This window comes from Salmo trutta, chromosome 9 (assembly GCF_901001165.1).
Source record: "Salmo trutta chromosome 9, fSalTru1.1, whole genome shotgun sequence".
Classification (NCBI taxonomy): Eukaryota; Metazoa; Chordata; class Actinopteri; order Salmoniformes; family Salmonidae; genus Salmo; species Salmo trutta.
In genome coordinates this window covers 32,991,872-33,012,399 of record NC_042965.1, presented here as the reverse complement: position 1 = coordinate 33,012,399, position 20,528 = coordinate 32,991,872, and the positions used below count along the sequence as shown (strand labels likewise).

The following is a 20,528-nucleotide window of genomic DNA, read 5'->3' as shown; positions in this document are numbered from 1 at the left end:
CTGGAGTCTCTGACAATTTTATGGACTTTCCTCTGACACCGCCTATTATATAGGTCCTGGATGGCAGGAAGGTTGGCCCCAGTGATGTACTGGGCCATACGCATTACCCTCTGTAGTGCCTTACGGTCAGATAACGAGCATTTGCCATACCAGGCGGTGATGCAACCAGTCAGGATGCTCTCGATGGTGCAGCTGTAGAACTTTTTGAGGATCTGGGGACCCATGCCAAATCTTTTCAGTCTCCTGAAGTGGAAAAGGTTTTGTCGTGCCCTCTTCACGACTGTCTTGGTGTGTTTGGACCATAATAGTTTGTTGGTGATGTGGACACCAAGAAACTTGAAGCTCTCGACCCGCTCCACTACAGCCCCATTGATGTTAATGGGGGCCTGTTCGGCCTGCCTTTTCCTGTAGTCCACGATCAGCTCCTTTGTCTTGCTCACATTGAGGGAGAGGTTGTTGTCCTGGCACTACACTGCCAGTTCTCTGACCTCCTCCCTATAGGCTGTCTCGTCGTTGTCAGTGATCAGACCTACCACTGTTGTGTCATCAGCAAACGTAATGATAGTGTTGGAGTCGTGTTTGGCCACACACTTGTGGGTGAACAGGGAGTACAGGAGGGGACTATGCACACACCCCTGAGGGGCCCTAGTGTTGAGGATCAGCGTGGCAGACATGTTGTTGCCTACCCTTACCATCTGGGGGCGGCCCGTCCGGAAGTGCAGGATCCAGTTGCAGAGGGAGGTATTTAGTCCCAGGGTCATGATCAGCCTTTCAAAGCACTTCATGACTACATATGTGAGTGCTACAGGTCGGTAGTCATTTAGGCAGGTTATCTTATTGTTCTTGGGCACAGGGACTATGGTGGTCTGCCTGAAACATGTACAGTGAGGGGGAAAAAGTATTTGATCCCCTACTGATTTTGTACGTTTGCCCACTGACAAAGAAATTATCAGTCTATAATTTTAATGGTAGGTTTATTTGAACAGTGAGACAGAATAACAACAAAAAAATCCAGAAAAACGCATGTCAAAAATGTTAGAAATTGATTTGCATTTTAATGAGGGAAATAAGTATTTAGAAAATTCCTAGTAGTGTCTACATAATGTTGAGTCATTGAAGTTATGACACCAATGTCTTGAATAAGGCCATTTAAACTGCATTGTTTTCTGAATCCCTCGGGAACAATGTAGGGTTGCAACAGCTCACTTTTGAGAATGTTTGCAAGCGTCCCTGTGTTCATTCTGTCGTTTTTGGCAAATTACTAAAAATAAAATAACCAGTAGGTCAAAGTAACACTAGCACAGTCCCCCCCTCAAACTCAGTCCTGTGTCCCAGTTTTTGCCCTAGCACTACAGCCATATCAAATAGTCTAAGCTTGATTAGTTGGTTATTTGAATCAGTTGTGGATTTCTAGGGCAAAAACCAAAACGTGAACCCAGGAAACCATGGTCCAGCGCAGGGCTCTCCAACACTGTTCCTGGAGAGTACCCTCCTGTAGGATCACTCCAACACTGTTCCTGGAGAACAACCCACCTATAAGGTCACTCCAACCTCTGTTATAACTCACCCGATTTACCTTACCAAACAGTTGATTAAAAATGCATGATGGATAAGGGTTGGAGTGAAAAACACTACAGAACGGTAGCTCTGTAGGAAAAGGGTTGGAGATCCATGGTCTAGTATAAAAGGCCATGTCATTATTACCGTGGCACAGATTTCCTCCTGGGGAAGGATATTTTGGCCCATCCTCCCTTGAGAAACTAATATAACTTCGTTCTGCAGAATACAACAACTCAGCAGGCTTTAGGTTGAGTCGATATTAGCAAACCTTTTCTGAATAGAAAGTCAATAAGGGAACCTGATTTTCCACTTTAATCCTTTTAGCGCTGTTGTGGAAATTCTTACACAGGGACACTCGAAGTCAATCTTGGTTATAAGAACAGCACATGAACACAGAAATGAGTTATAAGAAAAGCACAAACATTACAATTCCCATTACAGCACTTTCAGTTCGCTTTACTTTTTAACAGTTTGTCTGCGAAACAGTTGACTCGCAGTGATGCGGAAGTTTTCCTCGTCGCATGACTGGATGGTCCTCCAGAAGGTCAATGTGGTTTGACCATCTGCCTCAGTCAGGAGAGTGTAGTTCTGTTTCTCATCCACCAAGGGGAAGCCATTGCTTGTGGCATGATAATCCTGAAGGAGAGAAAATAAATACTGATGTTATCTGGAGTATGTATAAATAGAGCCTACCAGAGTTCTGTGTTATAAGGTGTGCTTGGTGAAAGCAAAGCACAACTTTAGACAGGCCACAATCAACAGCCTGACCAACTCTGTGTGAGGCAAATGGTGGTCACACAAGATTCTGATTGGTTTTCTGATCCACACCCCTACCTTTGTTTTATGCTATCTGTGACCAACAGATGCATATCTGTATTTATTTCAATTGATGATTTCCTTATATGAACTGTAACTCAGTAAAATCTTTGAAATTGTTTCATGTTGCATTCATATTTTTGTGTTCAGTGTATACAATGAAAATTGCGTTTTACCATTTCTGGAGTACACATCATTTTGTTTGTAACTGGATCCTATCAAAAGTTATGATGGTTTGTTTAAACATAGTGTTACTTTGTACAACATAATGCATGACTGTTGCAAGTTTTCCCTTTTTTCTACAGCAAATGGCATCTCCAGTATGTACACGAGAAGCATTATTATCGCCTTTACTTTATGACTGGACATTACTTTAAAATATTGAATGTGTACAAATTATTCCTTCATGGATTTAATTAAAATAAATCAGGTTTAGGGATTGGATGTGTGGTACCTCCTTTATCAACAAAAGTACTTAAAAAAAAGCATCCAACCTGAAAACCTGGAAAAATATAAAATAAAGCATATTTGTATGTAGTTTAATTCTGATATTTTTTCAATTATTTGTGTTTTTCCTGTAATTGGTCTTTTGACTATTCAGATCAGCTCTGAAATAGATCTAATGTGAAAAGATCGGATGTGATTGGTCAAAAGACCAATTAATGGAAAAAACATCAGAAGTGTGGTGCTTGTAAAAATGTTATTTATTTATTTTATTTCTCCTTTATTTAACCAGGTAGGCTAGTTGAGAACAAGTTCTCATTTGCAACTGCGACCTGGCCAAGATAAAGCATAGCAATTCGACGCATACAACAACACAGAGTTACACATGGAATCAACAAAACATACAGTCAATAATACAGTAGAAAAAAAGAAAACAAGCCTATATACAGTGAGTGCTAATGAGGTAAGATAAGGGAGTTAAGGCAATAAATAGGCCATGGTGGCGAAGTAATTACAATATAGCAATTAAACACTGGAATGGTAGATGTGAAGAAGATGAATGTGCAAGTAGAGATACTGGGGTGCAAAGGAGCAAGATAAATAAATAAATAAATACAGTATGGGGATGCGGTAGATAGATGGGCTGTTTACAGATGGGCTATGTACAGGTGTAGTGATCTGTGAGCTGCTCTGACAGCTGGTGCTTAAATCTAGTGAGGAAGATATGAGTCTCCAGCTTCAGTGATTTTTGCAGTTCGTTCAGTCATTGGCAGAAGAGAACTGGAAGGAAAGGCAACCAAAGGGGGAATTGGCTTTGGGGGTGACCAGTGAGATATACCTGCTACGAGTGGGTGCTGCTATGGTGACCAGTGAGCTGAGATAAGGCAGGGCTTTACCTAGCAGAGACTTGTAGATAACCTGTAGCCAGTGGGTTTGGCGACGAGTATGAAGCGAGGGCCAACCAACGAGAGCGTACAGGTCGCAGTGGTGGGTAGTGTATGGGGCTTTGGTGACAAAACGATGGTACTGTGATAGACTGCATCCAATTTGTTGAGTAGAGTGTTGGAGGCTATTTTATAGATGACATCGCCGAAGTCGAGGATCGGTAGGATGGTCAGTTTTACGAGGGTATGTTTGGCAGCATTAGTGAAGGATGCTTTGTTGCGATATAGGAAGCCGATTCTAGATTTCATTTTGGATTGGAGATGCTTATTGTGAGTCTGGAAGGAGAGTTTACAGTCTAACCAGACACCTCGGTATTTGTAGTTGTCCATGTATTCTAAGTCAGAGCCGTCCAGAGTAGTGACGCTGGACGGGCGGGCAGGTGCGGGCAGTGATCGATTGAATAGCATGCATTTAGTTTTACTTGCACTTAAGAGCAGTTGGAGGCCACGGAATGAGAGTTGTATGGCATTGAAGCTCGTCTGGAGGTTAGTTAACAGTGTCCAAAGAGGGGCCAGAAGTATACAGAATGGTGTCGTCTGCGTAGAGGTGGATCAGAGAATCACCAGCAGCAAGAGCGACATCATTGATGTATACAGAGAAGAGAGTCGGCCCGAGAATTGAAACCTGTGGTACCCCCATAGACTTCCAGAAGTACTGACAACAGGCCCTCCGATTTGACACACTGAACTCTATCAGAGAAGTAGTTGGTAAACCAGGCAAGGAAATCATTTGAGAAACCAAGGCTGTCGAGTCTGCCAATAAGAATGTGGTGATTGACAGAGTCGCAAGCCCTGGCCAGGTCGATGAATACGGCTGCACAGTAACGTCTCTTATCGATGGCGGTTATGATGACGTTTAGGACCTTGAGCGTGGCTGAGGTGCACCCATGTCCAGCTCTGAAACCAGATTGCATAGCGGAGAAGGTACGGTGGGATTCGAAATGGTGGGTAATCTGTTTTTTAACTTGGCTTTCGAAGACCTTAGAAAGACAGGGTAGGATAGATATAGGTCTGTAGCAGTTTGGGTCTAGAGTGTCACCTCCTTTGAAGAGGGGGATGACCGCGGCAGCTTTCCAATCTTTGGGAATCTCAGACGATTCGAAAGAGAGGCTGAACAGGCTGGTAAAAGGGGTTGCAACAATTTCGGCAGATAATTGTAGAAAGAGAGGGTCCAGATTGTCTAGCCCGGCTGATTTGTAGGGGTCCAGATTTTGCAGCTCTTTCAGAACATCAGCTATCTGGATTTGGCTGAAGGAGAAATGGTGGGGGCTTTGGCGGGTTGCTGTGGAGGGTGCCGGGCAGTTGACCGGGGTAAGGGTAGCCAGGTGGAAAGCATGGCCAGCAGTAGAGAGATGCTTATTGAAAATCTCAATTATAGTGGATTTATCGGTGGTAACAGTGTTTCCTAGCCTCAGAGCAGTGGGCAGCTGGGAGGAGGTGCTCTTATTCTCCATGGACTTTAGTGTCCCAGAACTTTTTTGAGTTTGTACTACAGGATGCAAATTTCTGTTTGAAAAAGCTAGCCTTAGCTTTCCTAACTGCCTGTGTATATTTGTTCCTAACTTCCCTGAAAAGTTGCATATCACGGGGGCTATTCGATGCTATTGCAGAACGCCACAGGATTTTTTGTGCTGGTCAAGGGCAGACAGCTTTCCCTCTAGTGGTGTGGGGGCTGTGTGTTGGCAAAGTGGGTGGGGTTATATCCTGCCTGTTTGGCCCTGTCCGGGGGTATCATCGGATGGGGCCACAGTGTCTCCTGACCCCTCCTGTCTCAGCCTCCAGTATTTATGCTGCAGTAGTTGATGTGTCGGGGGGCTAGGGTCAGTCTGTTATATTTGGAGTATTTCTCCTGTCTTATCCAGTGTCCTGTGTGAATTTAAGTATGCTCTCTCTAATTCTCTCTTTCTTTCTCTCTCTCGGAGGACCTGAGCCCTAGGACCATGCCTCAGGACTACCTGGCATGATGACTCCTTGCTGTCCCCAGTCCACCTGGCCGTGCTGCTGCTCCAGTTTCAACTGTTCTGCCTGCGGCTATGGAACCCTGACCTGTTCACCGGATGTGCTACCTGTCCCAGACTTGCTGTTTTCAACTCTCTAGAGACAGCAGGAGTGGTAGAGATACTCTCAATGATCGGCTATGAAAAGCCAACTGACATTTATTCTTGAGGTGCTGACTTGTTGCACGCTCGACAACTACTGTGATTATTATTATTTGACCATGCTGGTCATTTATGAACATTTGAACATCTTGGCCATGTTCTGTTATAATCTCCACCCGGCACAGCCATAAGAGGACTGGCCACCCCTCATAGCCTGGTTCCTCTCTAGGTTTCTTCCTAGGGTTTGGCCTTTCTAGGGAGTTTTTCCTAGCCACCGTGCTTCTACACCTGCATTACTTGCTGTTTGGGGTTATAGGCTGGGTTTCTGTACAGCACTTTGAGATATCAGCTGATGTAAGAAGGGCTATATAAATAAATTTGATTTGACAGGTCTGGAGTGAACCACGGTCTATATCTATTCCTAGTTCTCAATTGTTTTTAATGGGGCATGCTTATTTAAGTTGGTGAGGTAGGCACTTTTAAAGAATAACCAGACATCATCTACTGACGGGATGAGGTCAATGTCATTCCAAGATACCCTGGCCAGGTTAGAAAGGCCTGCTCGCAGAAGTGTTTTAGAGAGCATTTGACAGTGATGAGGGCTGGTCGTTTGGTCGCAGACCCATTACGGATGCAGGCAATGAGGCAGTGATCGCTGAGATTATGATTGAAAACAGCAGAGGTGTATTTGGAGGGCGAGTTAATTAGGATGATATCCATGAGGGTGCCCGTGTTTACGGATTTGGGGTTGTACCTGGTAGGTTCATTAATCATTTGTGTGAGATTGAGGGCATCAAGCTTATATTGTAGGATGGCCGGGGTGTTAAGCATGTCCCAGTTTAGGTCACCTAGTAGCACGAGCTCAGAAGATAGATGGGGGGGCAATCAATTCACATATGGTGTCGAGGGCACAGCTGGGGCAGAGGGTGGTCTATAGCAAGCGGCAACAGTGAGAGACGTGTTTCTGGAAAGGTGAATGTTTAGAAGTAGAAGCTCGAATTGTTTGGGTACAGACTTTGATAGTAATACAGAACTCTGCAGGCTATCTTTGCAGTAGATTGCAACACCGCCCCCTTTGGCAGTTCTATCTTGGCGGAAAATGTTATAGTTTGGGATGGAGATTTCAGGGTTTTTGGTGGTTTTCCTAAGCCAGGATTCAGACACGGCTAAGACATCCGGGTTGGCAGAGGGTGCTAAAGCAGTAAGTAAAACAAACTTAGGGAGTAGGCTTCTAATGTTAACATGCATGAAACCAAGGCTTTTACGGTTACAGAAGTCAACAAATGAGAGCACCTGGGGAGTGGGAGTGGAGCTAGGCACTGCAGGACCTGGATTAACCTCTACATCACCAGAGGAACAGAGGAGAAGTAGGATAAGGGTACGGAAAAAGGCTCTACGAACTGGCCGTCTAGCACGTTCAGAACAGAGAGTAAAAGGAGCAGGTTTCTGGGCACGATAGCATAGATTCAAGGCATAGTGTACAGACAGGTAAGGTAGGATGTGAGTACATTGGAGGTAAACCTAGGCATTGAGTAATGATGAGAGAGATATAGTCTCTAGAGACGTTCAAACCAGGTGATGTCGTCGCATATGTAGGAGGTGGAAGAACATGGTTGGTTAAGGAATATTGAGCAGGGTTGAGGCTCTACAATGAAATAAGACAGTAATCACTAAGCAGGACAGTAATGGACGAGGCATATTGATATTAGAGAGAGGCATGCGTAGCCAAGTGATCATATGGGTCCAGTGAGTGGTTGGGCTGACTGGGGACAGGCCGATGCTAGCAGGCCGATGCTAACAGCTAGTAGGCCGGGGCTAAACAAGCTAGCAGTTAGCAGACCGGGGTTAGCAAGCTAGCAGTTAGCAGACCGGGGCTAGCAAGCTAGCAGTTAGCAGACCGGGGCAAGCAAGCTAGCAGTTAGCAGACCGGGGCAAGCAAGCTAGCAGTTAGCAGACCGGGGCTAGCAGGTTATCAGAAGGGCCTTTGGGGGACGTCGCGATGGAGGTAAGTCTGTGTTTTTCCTCTTCGTGTGGTGACGTCGATAGACCAGTCGTGGATTAGTAGGGTTCCAAGTAGCTCTAGGTAGCTAGCAGGCCGCGGTTAGCAGAATGGGCCTTCAGCGGACGTCACACCTGAGGGGCCTGTTGGAATCCTCGGTCAGATTATGTCGGTATTCCAGGCATAGAGGATCAGCGGGGTTCCGTGCCCCGTACCGGCTGTAGAAGGGGTCCGGATATTGTAGCCCAGGAGTGGGCTTCGGTGGTAGCACAGGAGCCCTAGCCGGGATAGCTTCGGGCTAATTGGTGCTTGCTCCGGGATGGAAACGCTAGCCAGGAGTAGTCACCCGGGATTGCGGTTTGCTAGTTGCGAAGATCCAGATGAAAATGTTCAGAGTTTGCGGTAGGAATCCGGGGATATGGAGAGGAAAAAAAAATTGGTCCGTTATGCTCTGGTTTGAGTCACGTTGTTCGAACTGGCGAGAGCTTTCCGAGCTAAAGGTTAGCTGATGACCACTAGCAATGGTTTGCTGACTGATAGCTGGTAGGTAGTTAGCTGGCTAGCTTCAGTTGAGGGATTCCAGATCCAAAGTAAATAGAAATACTTTGGAAAAAAATACAGATCCACGCCACATTGGGTGAGGCGGGTTGCAGGAGAGTATTTAGAAGTTGAGGTTTAGGAAAATATTTTTAAAAGATGTAAAAAAGAAGAAAAAGATGTAAAAAGATATATACAAGGGACACGACAGGACAAAGACGTCTGACTGCTACGCCATCTTGGATAGGAGTATGCAGCCTATGTTTCTTTTCAAGTACATACATTATTTAACATAAGAATGTTAGCAGTTCTAGGTTTCTGCAAATGCTTTTAAATCAAGCAGGTTTACACAAGGTGAACAATACAAGATAATTAACATAAATTAGTCTATCTTTAACATTGATCAGATCAAGCTTGCAGGGAACACAGCTCAGCCCAGCAACTGCCTTCCTTTCTGGACATCCTTGGCTGCTTTTACGCAGGCAGCCCAATTTTGATCTTTTTCCAACATGTTTTCTTTAAAAAAAATAAAAAATAACGTATTTCCACTTTGACATTATGGGGTATTGTGTGTTGGCCAGTGACAAAACAAAATGTAAATTTTATCAATTTTAAATTCAGGCTGTAACACAACAAAATATAGAAAAAGTCAAGGGGTGTGAATACTTTCTAAAGGCACTGTATCTAAATACCGAATACCGACCGGTATGTGCCCAGGGGCCCTGACCTCCAGTGGGCCCCCATTGATTTTCTTAGTCATTCTCACTCAGATATCATATCAACATGGCATAAGTCGTTACAAAATATGTAGAATTGCAGGAAATTAACTTTAAAATAGCAAACATTTCTCTTAACCCCAATGGAAAATGTGTAGAATTGTAGAAAATTTGCTTTAAAAGGCAACATTTTCTCTACACTCCCATGTAAAAATTATTATATCGCAGGAAATGAACTTTAAAACTAAAAACAATTCTATCCACCATGAAGAGGAGGGCCACTAAAATGTTTTGCCGCGAGGTGGGGCAACCAAATCTCACGTAGGGCCCCCAAAAGGCTAGAATCATGAAGATTGGAGCAGGGTAAGACCGATGATCCTATATCAGTGGCTTGGAAAATTGTTCTTACTACCAGCTAGTAGCTAGTGAAATGGGTTGTTGGGCTGGGTTGCTGTAGTAAATTTCCAGCCTGTAGAAGTAATCATAATCCTGTCCTCCAATAGGGATGCCAGCGAATTTCTGGAAGATCGAAAGCCTGGAATGGAGAAGACACTGTAGAGACAGAGCTCAGACAACATGCGTGTTGATGTGTGTTTACGCATGCATGGGTGTATGTATTAATGTCCCCAGAACGGGGCAGTCTCTTACCCCTCCTCCCACACCCCAGGCAAACACCACTCTGAAGCATTCATCCGCTGGTCCCCCCGTGAAGCATTTCTGCACGTAGGTCTGGTTCAAAGACAAGGGGCAGCCATAGACCAGCATGTGGGGACCAGGTCCAGGTGCTCAATCATCGGCTCAATCTGAGATCGATAGAGAGAGAGGGAGACATGGGAAGGAGCAGGGAAAGGTAAGAGATGTCAGAAAGCTTTATGGATAAAATGCTTAGACTATAAAATGAAAGTGCTTAGACCATGAAGTGAAAGAGGGGTAATTTACACAAATTCTGTGATTTTTCCTGTTGAGCTTTGGCACCTTTGTGACCTTGCAGTGGTAGTGTGTACTGTATGTTCGACAGGGACAGTAACTGGCAATGGAAGAGGAAGTACTGTGTTAATACTGTGTTGCCAGTCCATACTGTTCCAGTGACATGTTGTAAGCTAAGGATACTACCTCCCGATACCAATATCAATTCCAATTCATTCAATCATGTTTGACCCGTTCCTGCCCAAGAGTAAAGTAAAATACAGTACTTTACTTCAAACTAAAAGTCCTGCTGTCGCTGACCTAGAGGGACAACATGATCCTTTTACAGGACATCATGTGTGTGAGGTCATTCTTACATTCTCCCCAACAAATTCCAGATAGTTGATGTCCAGGAGCCTGTATCTGGGCATGAACTTGAGCAGGTTCACCTCCTTGGTCCCCCTTCTTTTGGCATGGTACCCGATGTCATCAGTTTCCCCATAGGCACTGATCAGCTTCACTGGACTTTCCAATAAGAGGAGGGGGATAGAACAATTTCCATAAACATATAAGAGCATAGAAGAACAAATGACACAGGTTGACGACTATGTGTGAAGAAAAAGACTAGTAGGCAGAAGGCACTAAGTAGGGCCTACAAACTGCAGTGAGAAAATATTCTGGCCCAAACAATGGAAGGTACCACACTTGATACTACCAATGAATTAGCCACTGGGGCAATTGACATTGGATGTTCACCACAACAGGCGCTTGAGGCCGTACCAAGACATAGAAAGGGGTTCATTCAAATGTTATGTTTGATATCTTAAATGAAACGTACATAATTACAGTATTTAGAAATATTAACGTAGTTTCTATTTCATTATTATATATTCAGTTTTTCATGGTGTTACGGTCCGCATTACAAATGCTCTTTCTCTCACTCAAAATTGTTGCACCCCTTGTCATAGTGGCATCGTCCCAAGATGGCAGCCTCCCTGTTGCAACGCTGTTTAGGAGCTGTCAAATGTATCCACAAATGTGGGACTTACAGTTTTATAGGTACATATTTGTAGATGTAAAATATAAGTATATAAATCAGTAACATTTGCTATCATTGATTGATTCACTTTTTTTTCTGAACTATTTTTATTTTTCCACGCGAGTAGCTAGCAGGCTAGCCATTTGGCTTCCTAAAATTAATCCATTCTGACCTAACTCATAACTGTCTAAATAAGATACATCTTCTCTCGTTTGTTCAATTATTGACCTTAGTATTTGCTTGTACTGAAATCGCAATTAATTGCATTGTGCATGTTACCTTCAGTTCCAGCATTGTCTACCCAATGTAACTTGTAATCATTATTGTTTATATCCTACAGACAGAAGATGTCTACTTTCAGCAGCATACACAGACACCAAATTATGGGAGGAGAGAGAGAAAGATCATCAAAATCTGGGTAAGCTATCCACCCAATACACTCATTACCAATGATGTATTGTTCATTACTAACCATCCCCTTTGTCACTACCCAACACAACTAATAAATAGTGGATCTCAAACACAGCTGTCACACATTAGCTGTCAAGTAAGTGGACATGACATCAGTTGCGTTTTAGTTTTCTGAAACCCATGTGAATATAGAATAGACATTCTGTGCATAAGTACCCGAAGACAACTGTAAGTCGATGACAATGTCTGTGAGTGTCTGCACCAAATGAACACAGGAGGGCAGTGTTAGCTAGCTACATATTGACAGTTACTATACTGTGTCATTCATGCTGTAAAATGCTTCAAGGGTTGAAATCATATTTTTAAATGGCAGAGAGTTTGAGCTTGGACTAGTTGTTGTGAAAGTAAAGCTTAATGTGAGTATGCCATTCTACAGCATTGATGGCCGCCTTGATGGACAGGATTTATGACCGAAACTTCCCTGTCAGCTCGCTGACAATATCACGGGTAAGAGCATGTTAGAGTGCAGAGAGATTACACCCTTCTAGCCCAGATGTCAGCCTGTTCCTCCTTTAGAAAACTGCTTCATTGTCGTATCTGATACATTTAGGCTAAAACAGAATCCGATATGTTGGCTAAAACTAGGGTTGCAAAATTTCAGAAACTTTCAATAAATTCCGTCGTTTTCCCGAAATCCCGGTTGGAGGATTCCTGGAATAAGGAGGGAATAAGAAAGAAATCTGAAATCCTCACACTAGAATTTCTGGAAAAACAATTTATTGAAAGTTCCTGGAATTGTGCAACCCTAGCCAAAACAGAATCCATCATTTCTCTGTGTATTTTCTTTTTCAGTTTGTTGACAACATATCGTCAAGAGAAGAGGTTGATCAAGCAGAGTACTATCTTTATAAGTAAGCCTCATTTTCACCCCCTGTAATATTATTTCTTTGTTAGGGTGTTCACTTCCTGGTCTAAGTTGCTGGCTAATCCTCTATGTTCAGACCTCTGTTTTGTCCTAGTCTTTTCTGGCGTGTTTATGTTCAGTCACATGCATGTTTCGTTGTTCTGTGCTGTGTTAGAGCTTTCCTGTTTTACCCCTTTTCTGGAATCTGTTTCTTATGCGATTAAAAGATTTACATGAATATTGTGTTGCAAGCCTATGAATTAAGAAGCGATTACACTTGACTTGACTCATCTATCATAAAGGCATCATAATAATTACCTAACAGAAGTCATAAACATTACTGTCTTGTATGTTGTTGTTTTTTAATGTTTGAACATTTCTCTTCTGTAGATTTCGCCACAGCCCAAACTGTTGGTACCTCAGAGACTGGACCGTCCACAGCTGGGTGAGACAGTGTCTCAGATACGGGGCCAGAGACAAGGCCTTACACACCCTCAAGAACAAGGTAGTTCTACATTATGCCGAGCAGAGCCATAGAAACAAGGGTCCACAAACTGTCCTCCATTTTGGCACACAACCTTCCATGGCCATACTATTCTTTTTTATTCATTTTTTATTTAAACAGGGAGTAACATTGAGATTAAAAATCTATTTTACAAGACAGCCCTGTATACATTACAATAAAAACAGAATAATAAAACATACACTTCAATATGTGTATTTATTTTTTATTTCACCTTTATTTAACCAGGTAGGCCAGTTGAGAACAAGTTCTCATTTACAACCGTGACCTGGCCAAGATAAAGCAAAGCAGTGCAACAAAACAACAACACAGAGTTAGACATGGGATAATCAAACGTACAGTCAATAACACAATAGAAAAATCTATGTAGTGTGTGCAAATGTAGAAGAGTAGGGAGGTAAGGCAATAAATATGCCATAGAGGCGAAATAATTACAATTTAGCATTAACACTGGAGTGATAGATGTGCAGATGATGATGTGCAAGTAGAACAATGTATAAAACAATGTAATTCAGCACACAATAACAAAATAAACATATTTAATAAAAGCAATCACATTCAGCTACATAATAAATCATCTAAACTGCCTGAGTGACACCAGCACATCTAACTGCAGTGAACTCTGCAGATTGTTCCACAAATTAGGGGCAAAAAAACAAAATGCAGATTTTCCCGAATCTGTGGCGACTGAAGGGATCTCTGTTGTTGTCCATTCCTGAGAACGGGTTTGGTAAGTCTTAACTTAATTAAGGACGTTACATATGTTTGGGGGTTGCAGGTAGCCTAGTGGTTTGAGCGTTGGGCCAGTAACCGAAAGGTTGCTAGATTGAATCCCCGAGCTGACATGGTAAAAATCTGTCGTTCTGTCCCTGAACAAGGCAGTTAACCCACTGTTCCTAGGCCGTCATTGTAAATAAGAATTTGTTCTTAACTGACTTGCCTAGTTAAATAAAAAAAAATATGGAGGCAGTTTCTGTAAGATTGATTTGTAAATAAATAAGAGAATGAAGCTCACTTCTTACAGACATTTTTATAGAGACTAAAATGATGAGTCCTAAAATTGTCCCCTGTGATAAAACGTATTGCGGAATGGTAGACTGCGTCCAAGGGTTGCAAAACAAAGGTTGCCGCATGCATGTAAACAATATCACCAAAATCCAATACAGGGAGAAGCGTTGTTTGAACAATCTTTCTCTTATTTTCAATACTGAGGCATGATTTATTTATATATAAAAAAAACTATCTTGGATCTAAGCTTTGTAGTCATATTTTCTATATGCGTTACCAAGGACAACTTGTCATCAATCCAGACACCCAGGTACTTTGGGTTAGAGACAATTTGTGCTCCATTTGTTGCGCAAATATGCCGGTCCTCAGGGTCAACATTTCGTGACCTAGAGAACAGCATGAGCTTGATTTTACTTGTATTTAACACTAATTTAAGATCTGTAAGTGATTTCTGAATTGAATCAAAGTCATGCTGAAGTTCACGAATGGCCTGCTGCACCAAGGTGTCACAGGACCACAAAACTGTGTCATCTGCATAGAGATGAATGTTACAAGTATTAACAGTGTTTACTATGTCATTAATATACAAGGTGAACAATAATGGACCCAAAATTGAACCCTGAGTTACACCTTTTTGAATCTCAAGAAATTCAGATTTATCCACATCTGTCAAGACGGCCTGGGTTCTGTCGCTAAGATAATTTTGAAAACATGAACAGGTTGTATATCCCAGGTCTATTTTTGATAACTTTTTCAGCAAAACCGAATGATCAACAGTGTTGAACGCCTTTGACAGATCAGTAAACAAGGCAGCACATCTGTTTTTATCATTCAATGCATTGACAAGATCAATAACAACTAGTGTGTTTGCTGTGCTAGTACTATGCCCAGGCCTAAACCCTGAATGATTTATATTAAAAATACAATTATCAGATTAAAAGGAACGAAGTTGTACATTAACCAAGGATTCAAGAATCTTAGCTAAAGAAGGTAGTCTTGAAATGGGGCGATAGTTGTCAAGATCATTTGTATCCCCACCCGTATGGAGTGGCAGCACATATACGGATTTCCATGCTTTTGGAATACTTCCTGATAACAATGTTAAATAAAACATGTGGGCTACTGAGCCAGCAATAAAGGGAGCTGCACGCTTAAGCAGACCATGCTTCAAATGATCAGCCCCTGTGGATTTTTTTTTGTCTAGTGTTAGCGAAGCATCCAGGACTTCATTATCAGTGAATTTCCTAAAAGAAAACTCCTGCCCAGCATTTTCATTATCATTCAATAGATTTTCACCATCAACATCCAAACTACACTTTTAAAGAGCTGGCTTTGAAATACATTAAAATATATAGCCTGCAGAGATAATAGAGATGGTGATTAAACGCATTAATGAACATAAAATCATTTGCATTCTAACTACAGTTGTATTGTCCAATACATGGTGCCTGTTGAAAACCTACATTCTAAAGAGTTTGACAACCTCCATTTCTGAGTTTGACTATAATAGTGCTGGGGTTTTTTAAAGTTTTTTTTTTTATTACCTTTCTCTGTTTCTGTATTTAGGTGCAATATGGAATGTTCCCAGATGATTTCACGTTCAACCTGCTGATAGATTCCTTCATTAAAGATGAAGACTTCAAAGGTGAAGAGTCTATGACGTCTGAAATTATTATTTGTCAAACTGTAAAGTTAACCCAGGGGTCCTTTGGAAAAACTCAGTTAAACTCAACGAAACCAATAATGTACACTAGTGTTCAAAAGTTTGGGGTCACTTAGAATTGTCCTTGTTTTTGAAAGAAAACTATTTTTTTGTCCATTAAAATAACATCAAATTGATCAGAAGTACAGTATAGACATTGTTGATGTTGTAAATGACTTGTAGCTGGAAACAACAGATTTTTTATGGAATATCTACATAGGCGTACAGAGGCCCATTATCAGCAACCGTCACTCCTGTGTTCCAATGGCATGCTGTGTTAGCTAATCCAAGTTTATCATTTTAAAAGGCTAATTGATCATTAGAAAACCCTTTTGCAATGATGTTAGCTCAGCTGAAAACTGTGGGGCTGATTAAAGATGCAATAAGTGACCCCAAACTTTTGAACGGTAGTGTATATTCTATACTCCCACACATAATATGTACCTTAAAACCTAAAAAGGTTTGTCCTCTTCTGTAGGTGCCTGTTCTGTCGTGGAAGAGGTGATGCTTCAGGAGTCTTTTGATCTACCATCAACACAGATCTTGTCCATGTATGCGCTGAGCGGTTACCTAGCAACCAAACCAGAGCTCAGTGTAAGTAAAGTAGCATTCACTGCTTGGTACTGTGTGTGTACCAACATGTTTGGAGAAGTTATCATGCCAAAGTATATTTGGAATGTCTGGATTGTGTAGAACTGAACGATTTGTTGGAAACTTAAGGAGGACATAATCCTATTTGTGTAGAGAAGTTAAGTCTGATCCCAGCACAACATCATTCCCATAAAAAAAATATGTGTATGCCGGAGTTTGAATTCAGCAGCCACAGTTTTTTCTGTATAAATTCGTTTTTATGCTTTTTGAAAACGTTGTGCTAGTGCTGTCTGAAGTGTGTTTGTGTGTGTGTGTGTGTGTGTGTGTGTGTGTGTGTGTGTGTGTGTGTGTGTGTGTGTGTGTGTGTGTGTGTGTGTGTGTGTGTGTGTGTGTGTGTGTGTGTGTGTGTGTGTGTGTGTGTGTTGGTTCACTACAGGTGTCAGAGCAGAGGGCTCTGGGAGCAGCACTGCTGATATGTGGTCTGAAGCAGGACAACTCTACAGGCCTCAGCGCTCAACTGTTGGGTTGTGCTCTGTTAGGTATGTGTTCCTCTAGTCATACCTCAGACCTGGGCCTAAATCAAGCCCTTCCTCATGTTCCTAACCCTTTGGTGATGGCAGAAGGAGGAGGTTTTCTCTCCATTTCTCAAGAATCCCTTCTCTTCATCTTCTTGTCAAACATCATTGAAATCAACCTCTCTCTCTCTCCATGCCACATGGTCTTTGCCCTGGTTGTCATGTTGTGCTGATCAAGTCTCTGATAGTTTCCTCTCCCTGCTCCTCTCTCTTTGTCTGTCTCTAGGTAAGGTGGAGATGGCGGCTGGGATCCATGCTGTGTTCAGGGGCATGCCTCTGATGTGGACCCCAGGGTATCTGGGCCGGGCCCTGGCCATTATGGAGAGAGTAGCTGCCGCTCCTGGAGATAGAAAACTATCAAAGGACGCTGTACGTTGCCTACTTACCAATACATGTCTCAGTGCTGTACTTTCTGCAATTGTTCAATTACTGTCTCACACTAACAACATTGTTAGTAACACATTACACACATAATAGTAACTCTTTGTAAAGCGTGCACCATCGAGTAAGAAGCATGCAGTTTATACTGCTACATAGCTTATTGTTAGCAATTTCAGTTAACTCATCAAATAACACAGTTACTATATGACACAAACCTGGTGGCAGTAGAAAGCTGTTACTGTCCAGGTACGATGTATGACGCAGTCTTTCTCTGCAGGGCTTAGTGTTGAGATGGAGCGACACTGTCATATCTGTGTTATTTATACCCTGACACACGTCAGTGCACCCTGGTGCAGCACTCTTCTAGCCCTGTCTAGTTAAATAGTTCAACTCTGAACAAAGTAATATGATTTATGGGAGTCTGGAGCCCAGGGGAAATCTGTAAGAATCTGTCCTTTGGGCACCAAACCAGGTTTGCTAGAAAGCAGGACAGTGTCAGACCTGATGACTCTGTGTAGGTCAGAACGGACAGGACCTATTAATTCTGTGTCATTGTCTGTTTGCGTTTTTGTTTTCATGTCTGTCTTTTGTCCTGATGGACTTCTGAGAGGATGCTCCAGTGTGGCTTCGCTTCGCAAGTTATTGTGTCTGTGTGAGTGCATGTCCGGCGGTCCCAGTTGTGTTTTTCCTTACATCTGTGTGTGTGTGTGTGTGTGTGTTTCTCTTAGCTTGATTACCTGGAGGGCCTGCTACAGGACCTCTCCTCTGCCTTGGACTCCAAGTCCTCCTCTGATGAGGACGAGTTAGGAGGAGAGGAGGAGGGGAAGAAGGAGGAGGAGGATGAAGACGTCCAGGCAGAGAGAGAAAAACTACCGCTCTATGCCAGCAGGTTCAAGGTAGAGACTGGGCAAAGATCAATCAGTCAAACAGGGAAAGAGTGTGTATGTACAGTATATGTATGTTGTGTTATGATTACAGATTTCTCATTTTGAGAAGGTGAATAAATTGCTATTAAGCACTCTTAGTCTATAACAACAGTTACACTTAATCGCTCCTTTTCCCTAGACCCCATTTCTAACCACCACCTCTCCTCTGACCGTGTGTAGGAGCTGAGTGGGCAGCTCCAGTCTGGGGGTAAGGTGGACCCTAGTCCCCTGCAGGTGCTGGTCTCCAGCCTGGTCCAGCAGGGCCTGGCCTCAGCAGAGGGCCCTGACATGGAGCAGTACCACAGGAAGGTAGGGGAGTGGGAGGCAGAGAGGCAGCAGCTCATCAGAAGAGAGAAGGATATGAGGGAGAGGGCTGAGGAAGAGAGACAGGCCCGTCAGGCAGCCAAGGCAGCCGCACAATAGCACTGAACACACAGCTGGAGGGTGTTCATGGTGCATTCCTTGCAGTGTATACCACCACAAAGCATCAATACATATTACTGGTACTTTTTCATAACCTGTGGGGTCCCTACATCTTCTGCAGTGAAACATGCATGAAAAGTGAGGGTCGTTTTTGAAATATATAATATAATCTGTTGTCTCCTGAAATCAGTTTATTTCTTGTAACCTTTTCGTTTGTGTCTTTTGTACAAATGCCATTCACAGTTTAGCAATGTACCGTGAACAAGATGTGAACTCCCCATGATAGAAGTTTGTCTGTATTAAATTATCATGATCAAGAAATAATGATGATTCTTGACTTGCTTTATACTCAAATATGAACAAATCAGAGAGCTTGGTTTGTAGTTACATGCATTGTTACACATAAGACTCGAAACCTCTATTTCATCCTTAGCTTCGTTTTCTTGAGATTTCTGAGTTTTCTTCGAAAATATGTTGTATTTCCTGTTGTGGACAGCAACTTGATGTTTTTGGTCTAGCTCCAGTCTAGTGATTGTTAGGCCTTATGGCCACTATGACCTCATGTAAGCAGAAAAGGAGGAAAGCGGGGGAAATCATGGCTTCACATCCTCCCACTCCCTTTCCTCTCTTCTCTCAGAATGAGGTGTTTGTGAGAGCACATGTAGACCGTTGGGTGTGTGGGGGGGGGGTCTTATACAATCCTAGGGGAGCTGATGACTGATCTAGGGGAAGCAAAGTTTGTTCTTTACACAGGCATGAATACAGTTGAATTTCTTAGCCTTATCCTGTCGGCCATTGCCACAAAGAAAAACACCATCACAGTGTTGAATTGCTTGGCCCTTGTTTAGAAGTTGACAGGTCTTTATGTGTCGTCTGGAAATCGACAGTATCAACAGTGGCATAACAGTAAAGTAAGAAGACTAAAGTAACTTAGTAAACTTTAATAGACGTCAACTAACTGCAACAGGCTACTCAAATACCACAGGTGTAAATATCTCAGGCTAGGCTCTCCCTGTTATTTTTGTTTGAGGGAGATAAGTAATCAATGAGGAAAAAGATGTTGTGGCTCACAATGTGTTCATTCCACATTATGCTATTGCCCATTCACGGCATGGGCTTGGGAAACTGCCTGCTATGCAGACTAAGATGAATATAAGGCACAAATAGTTTGTCACAAACAAGAGCCATTGTTGTCTTGAGCCTGTTGTCTTGAGGCTCCACATTAACTCCCTGAGAGTTGGAATGTCTAGTTAGAATGATCTTTATTTGCTAAAAAGAGTTATATTCTACAGATCTACGCATCTGTTCAATTTAAGTAAAAAAAATGTAGAAAGCATGCTTGCTTTTATTGAGAGCTAAGAAGATCAAAGTGTATACTAAATATTCGACTAGGTTTAAAAAAATGTTCACCTTTATTTAACAAGGTAGGCTAGTTGAGAAGAAGTTCTCATTTGCAACTGTGACCTGGCCAAGATAAAGCATAGCAATTCGACACATACAACAACACAGAGCTACACATGGAATAAACAAAACATACAGTCAATAATACAGTAGAACAAAAGAAAATAAGTCTATATACAGTGAGTGCAAATGAGGTAAGTTAAGGCAATAAATAGGCCATGGTGGCGAAGTAATTACAATATAGCAATTAAACACTAGAATGGTAGATGTACAGAAGATGAATGTGCAAGTAGAGATACTGGGGTGCAAAGGAGCAAGATAAATAAATACAGTATGGGGATGAGGTAGTTGGATGGGCTATTTACAGATGGGCTATGTACAGGTGCAGTGATCTGTGAGCTGCTCTGACAGCTGGTGCTTAAAGCTAGTGAGGGAGATATGAGTCTCCAGCTTCAGAGATTTTTGCAGTTCGTTCCAGTCATTGGTAACAGAGAACTGTAAGGAAATATGACCAAAGGAGGAATTGGCTTTGGGGGTGACCAGTGAGATATACCTGCTGGAGCGTGTGCTACGAGTGGGTGCTGCTATGGTGACCAGTGAGCTGAGATAAGGAGATATATCTT

At 42.5% G+C, this 20,528-nt stretch overlaps 1 protein-coding gene across 1 annotated transcript; it reads left to right on the top strand.

Annotated features, from left to right (window-relative positions):
• The first annotated feature begins 11,007 nt into the window (after positions 1-11,007).
• Positions 11,008-18,828, top strand: LOC115200441 (28S ribosomal protein S27, mitochondrial-like). Its single transcript, XM_029763526.1, has 11 exons — positions 11,008-11,080; positions 11,401-11,478; positions 11,908-11,978; positions 12,324-12,382; positions 12,766-12,880; positions 15,473-15,551; positions 16,087-16,202; positions 16,636-16,738; positions 17,001-17,143; positions 17,884-18,051; positions 18,262-18,828. Exons 3-11 carry the CDS (start codon positions 11,913-11,915, stop codon positions 18,502-18,504), a joined length of 1,092 nt encoding a protein of 363 aa, XP_029619386.1. The 5' UTR covers positions 11,008-11,080; positions 11,401-11,478; positions 11,908-11,912; the 3' UTR covers positions 18,505-18,828.
• The last annotated feature ends 1,700 nt before the right edge of the window (positions 18,829-20,528 follow it).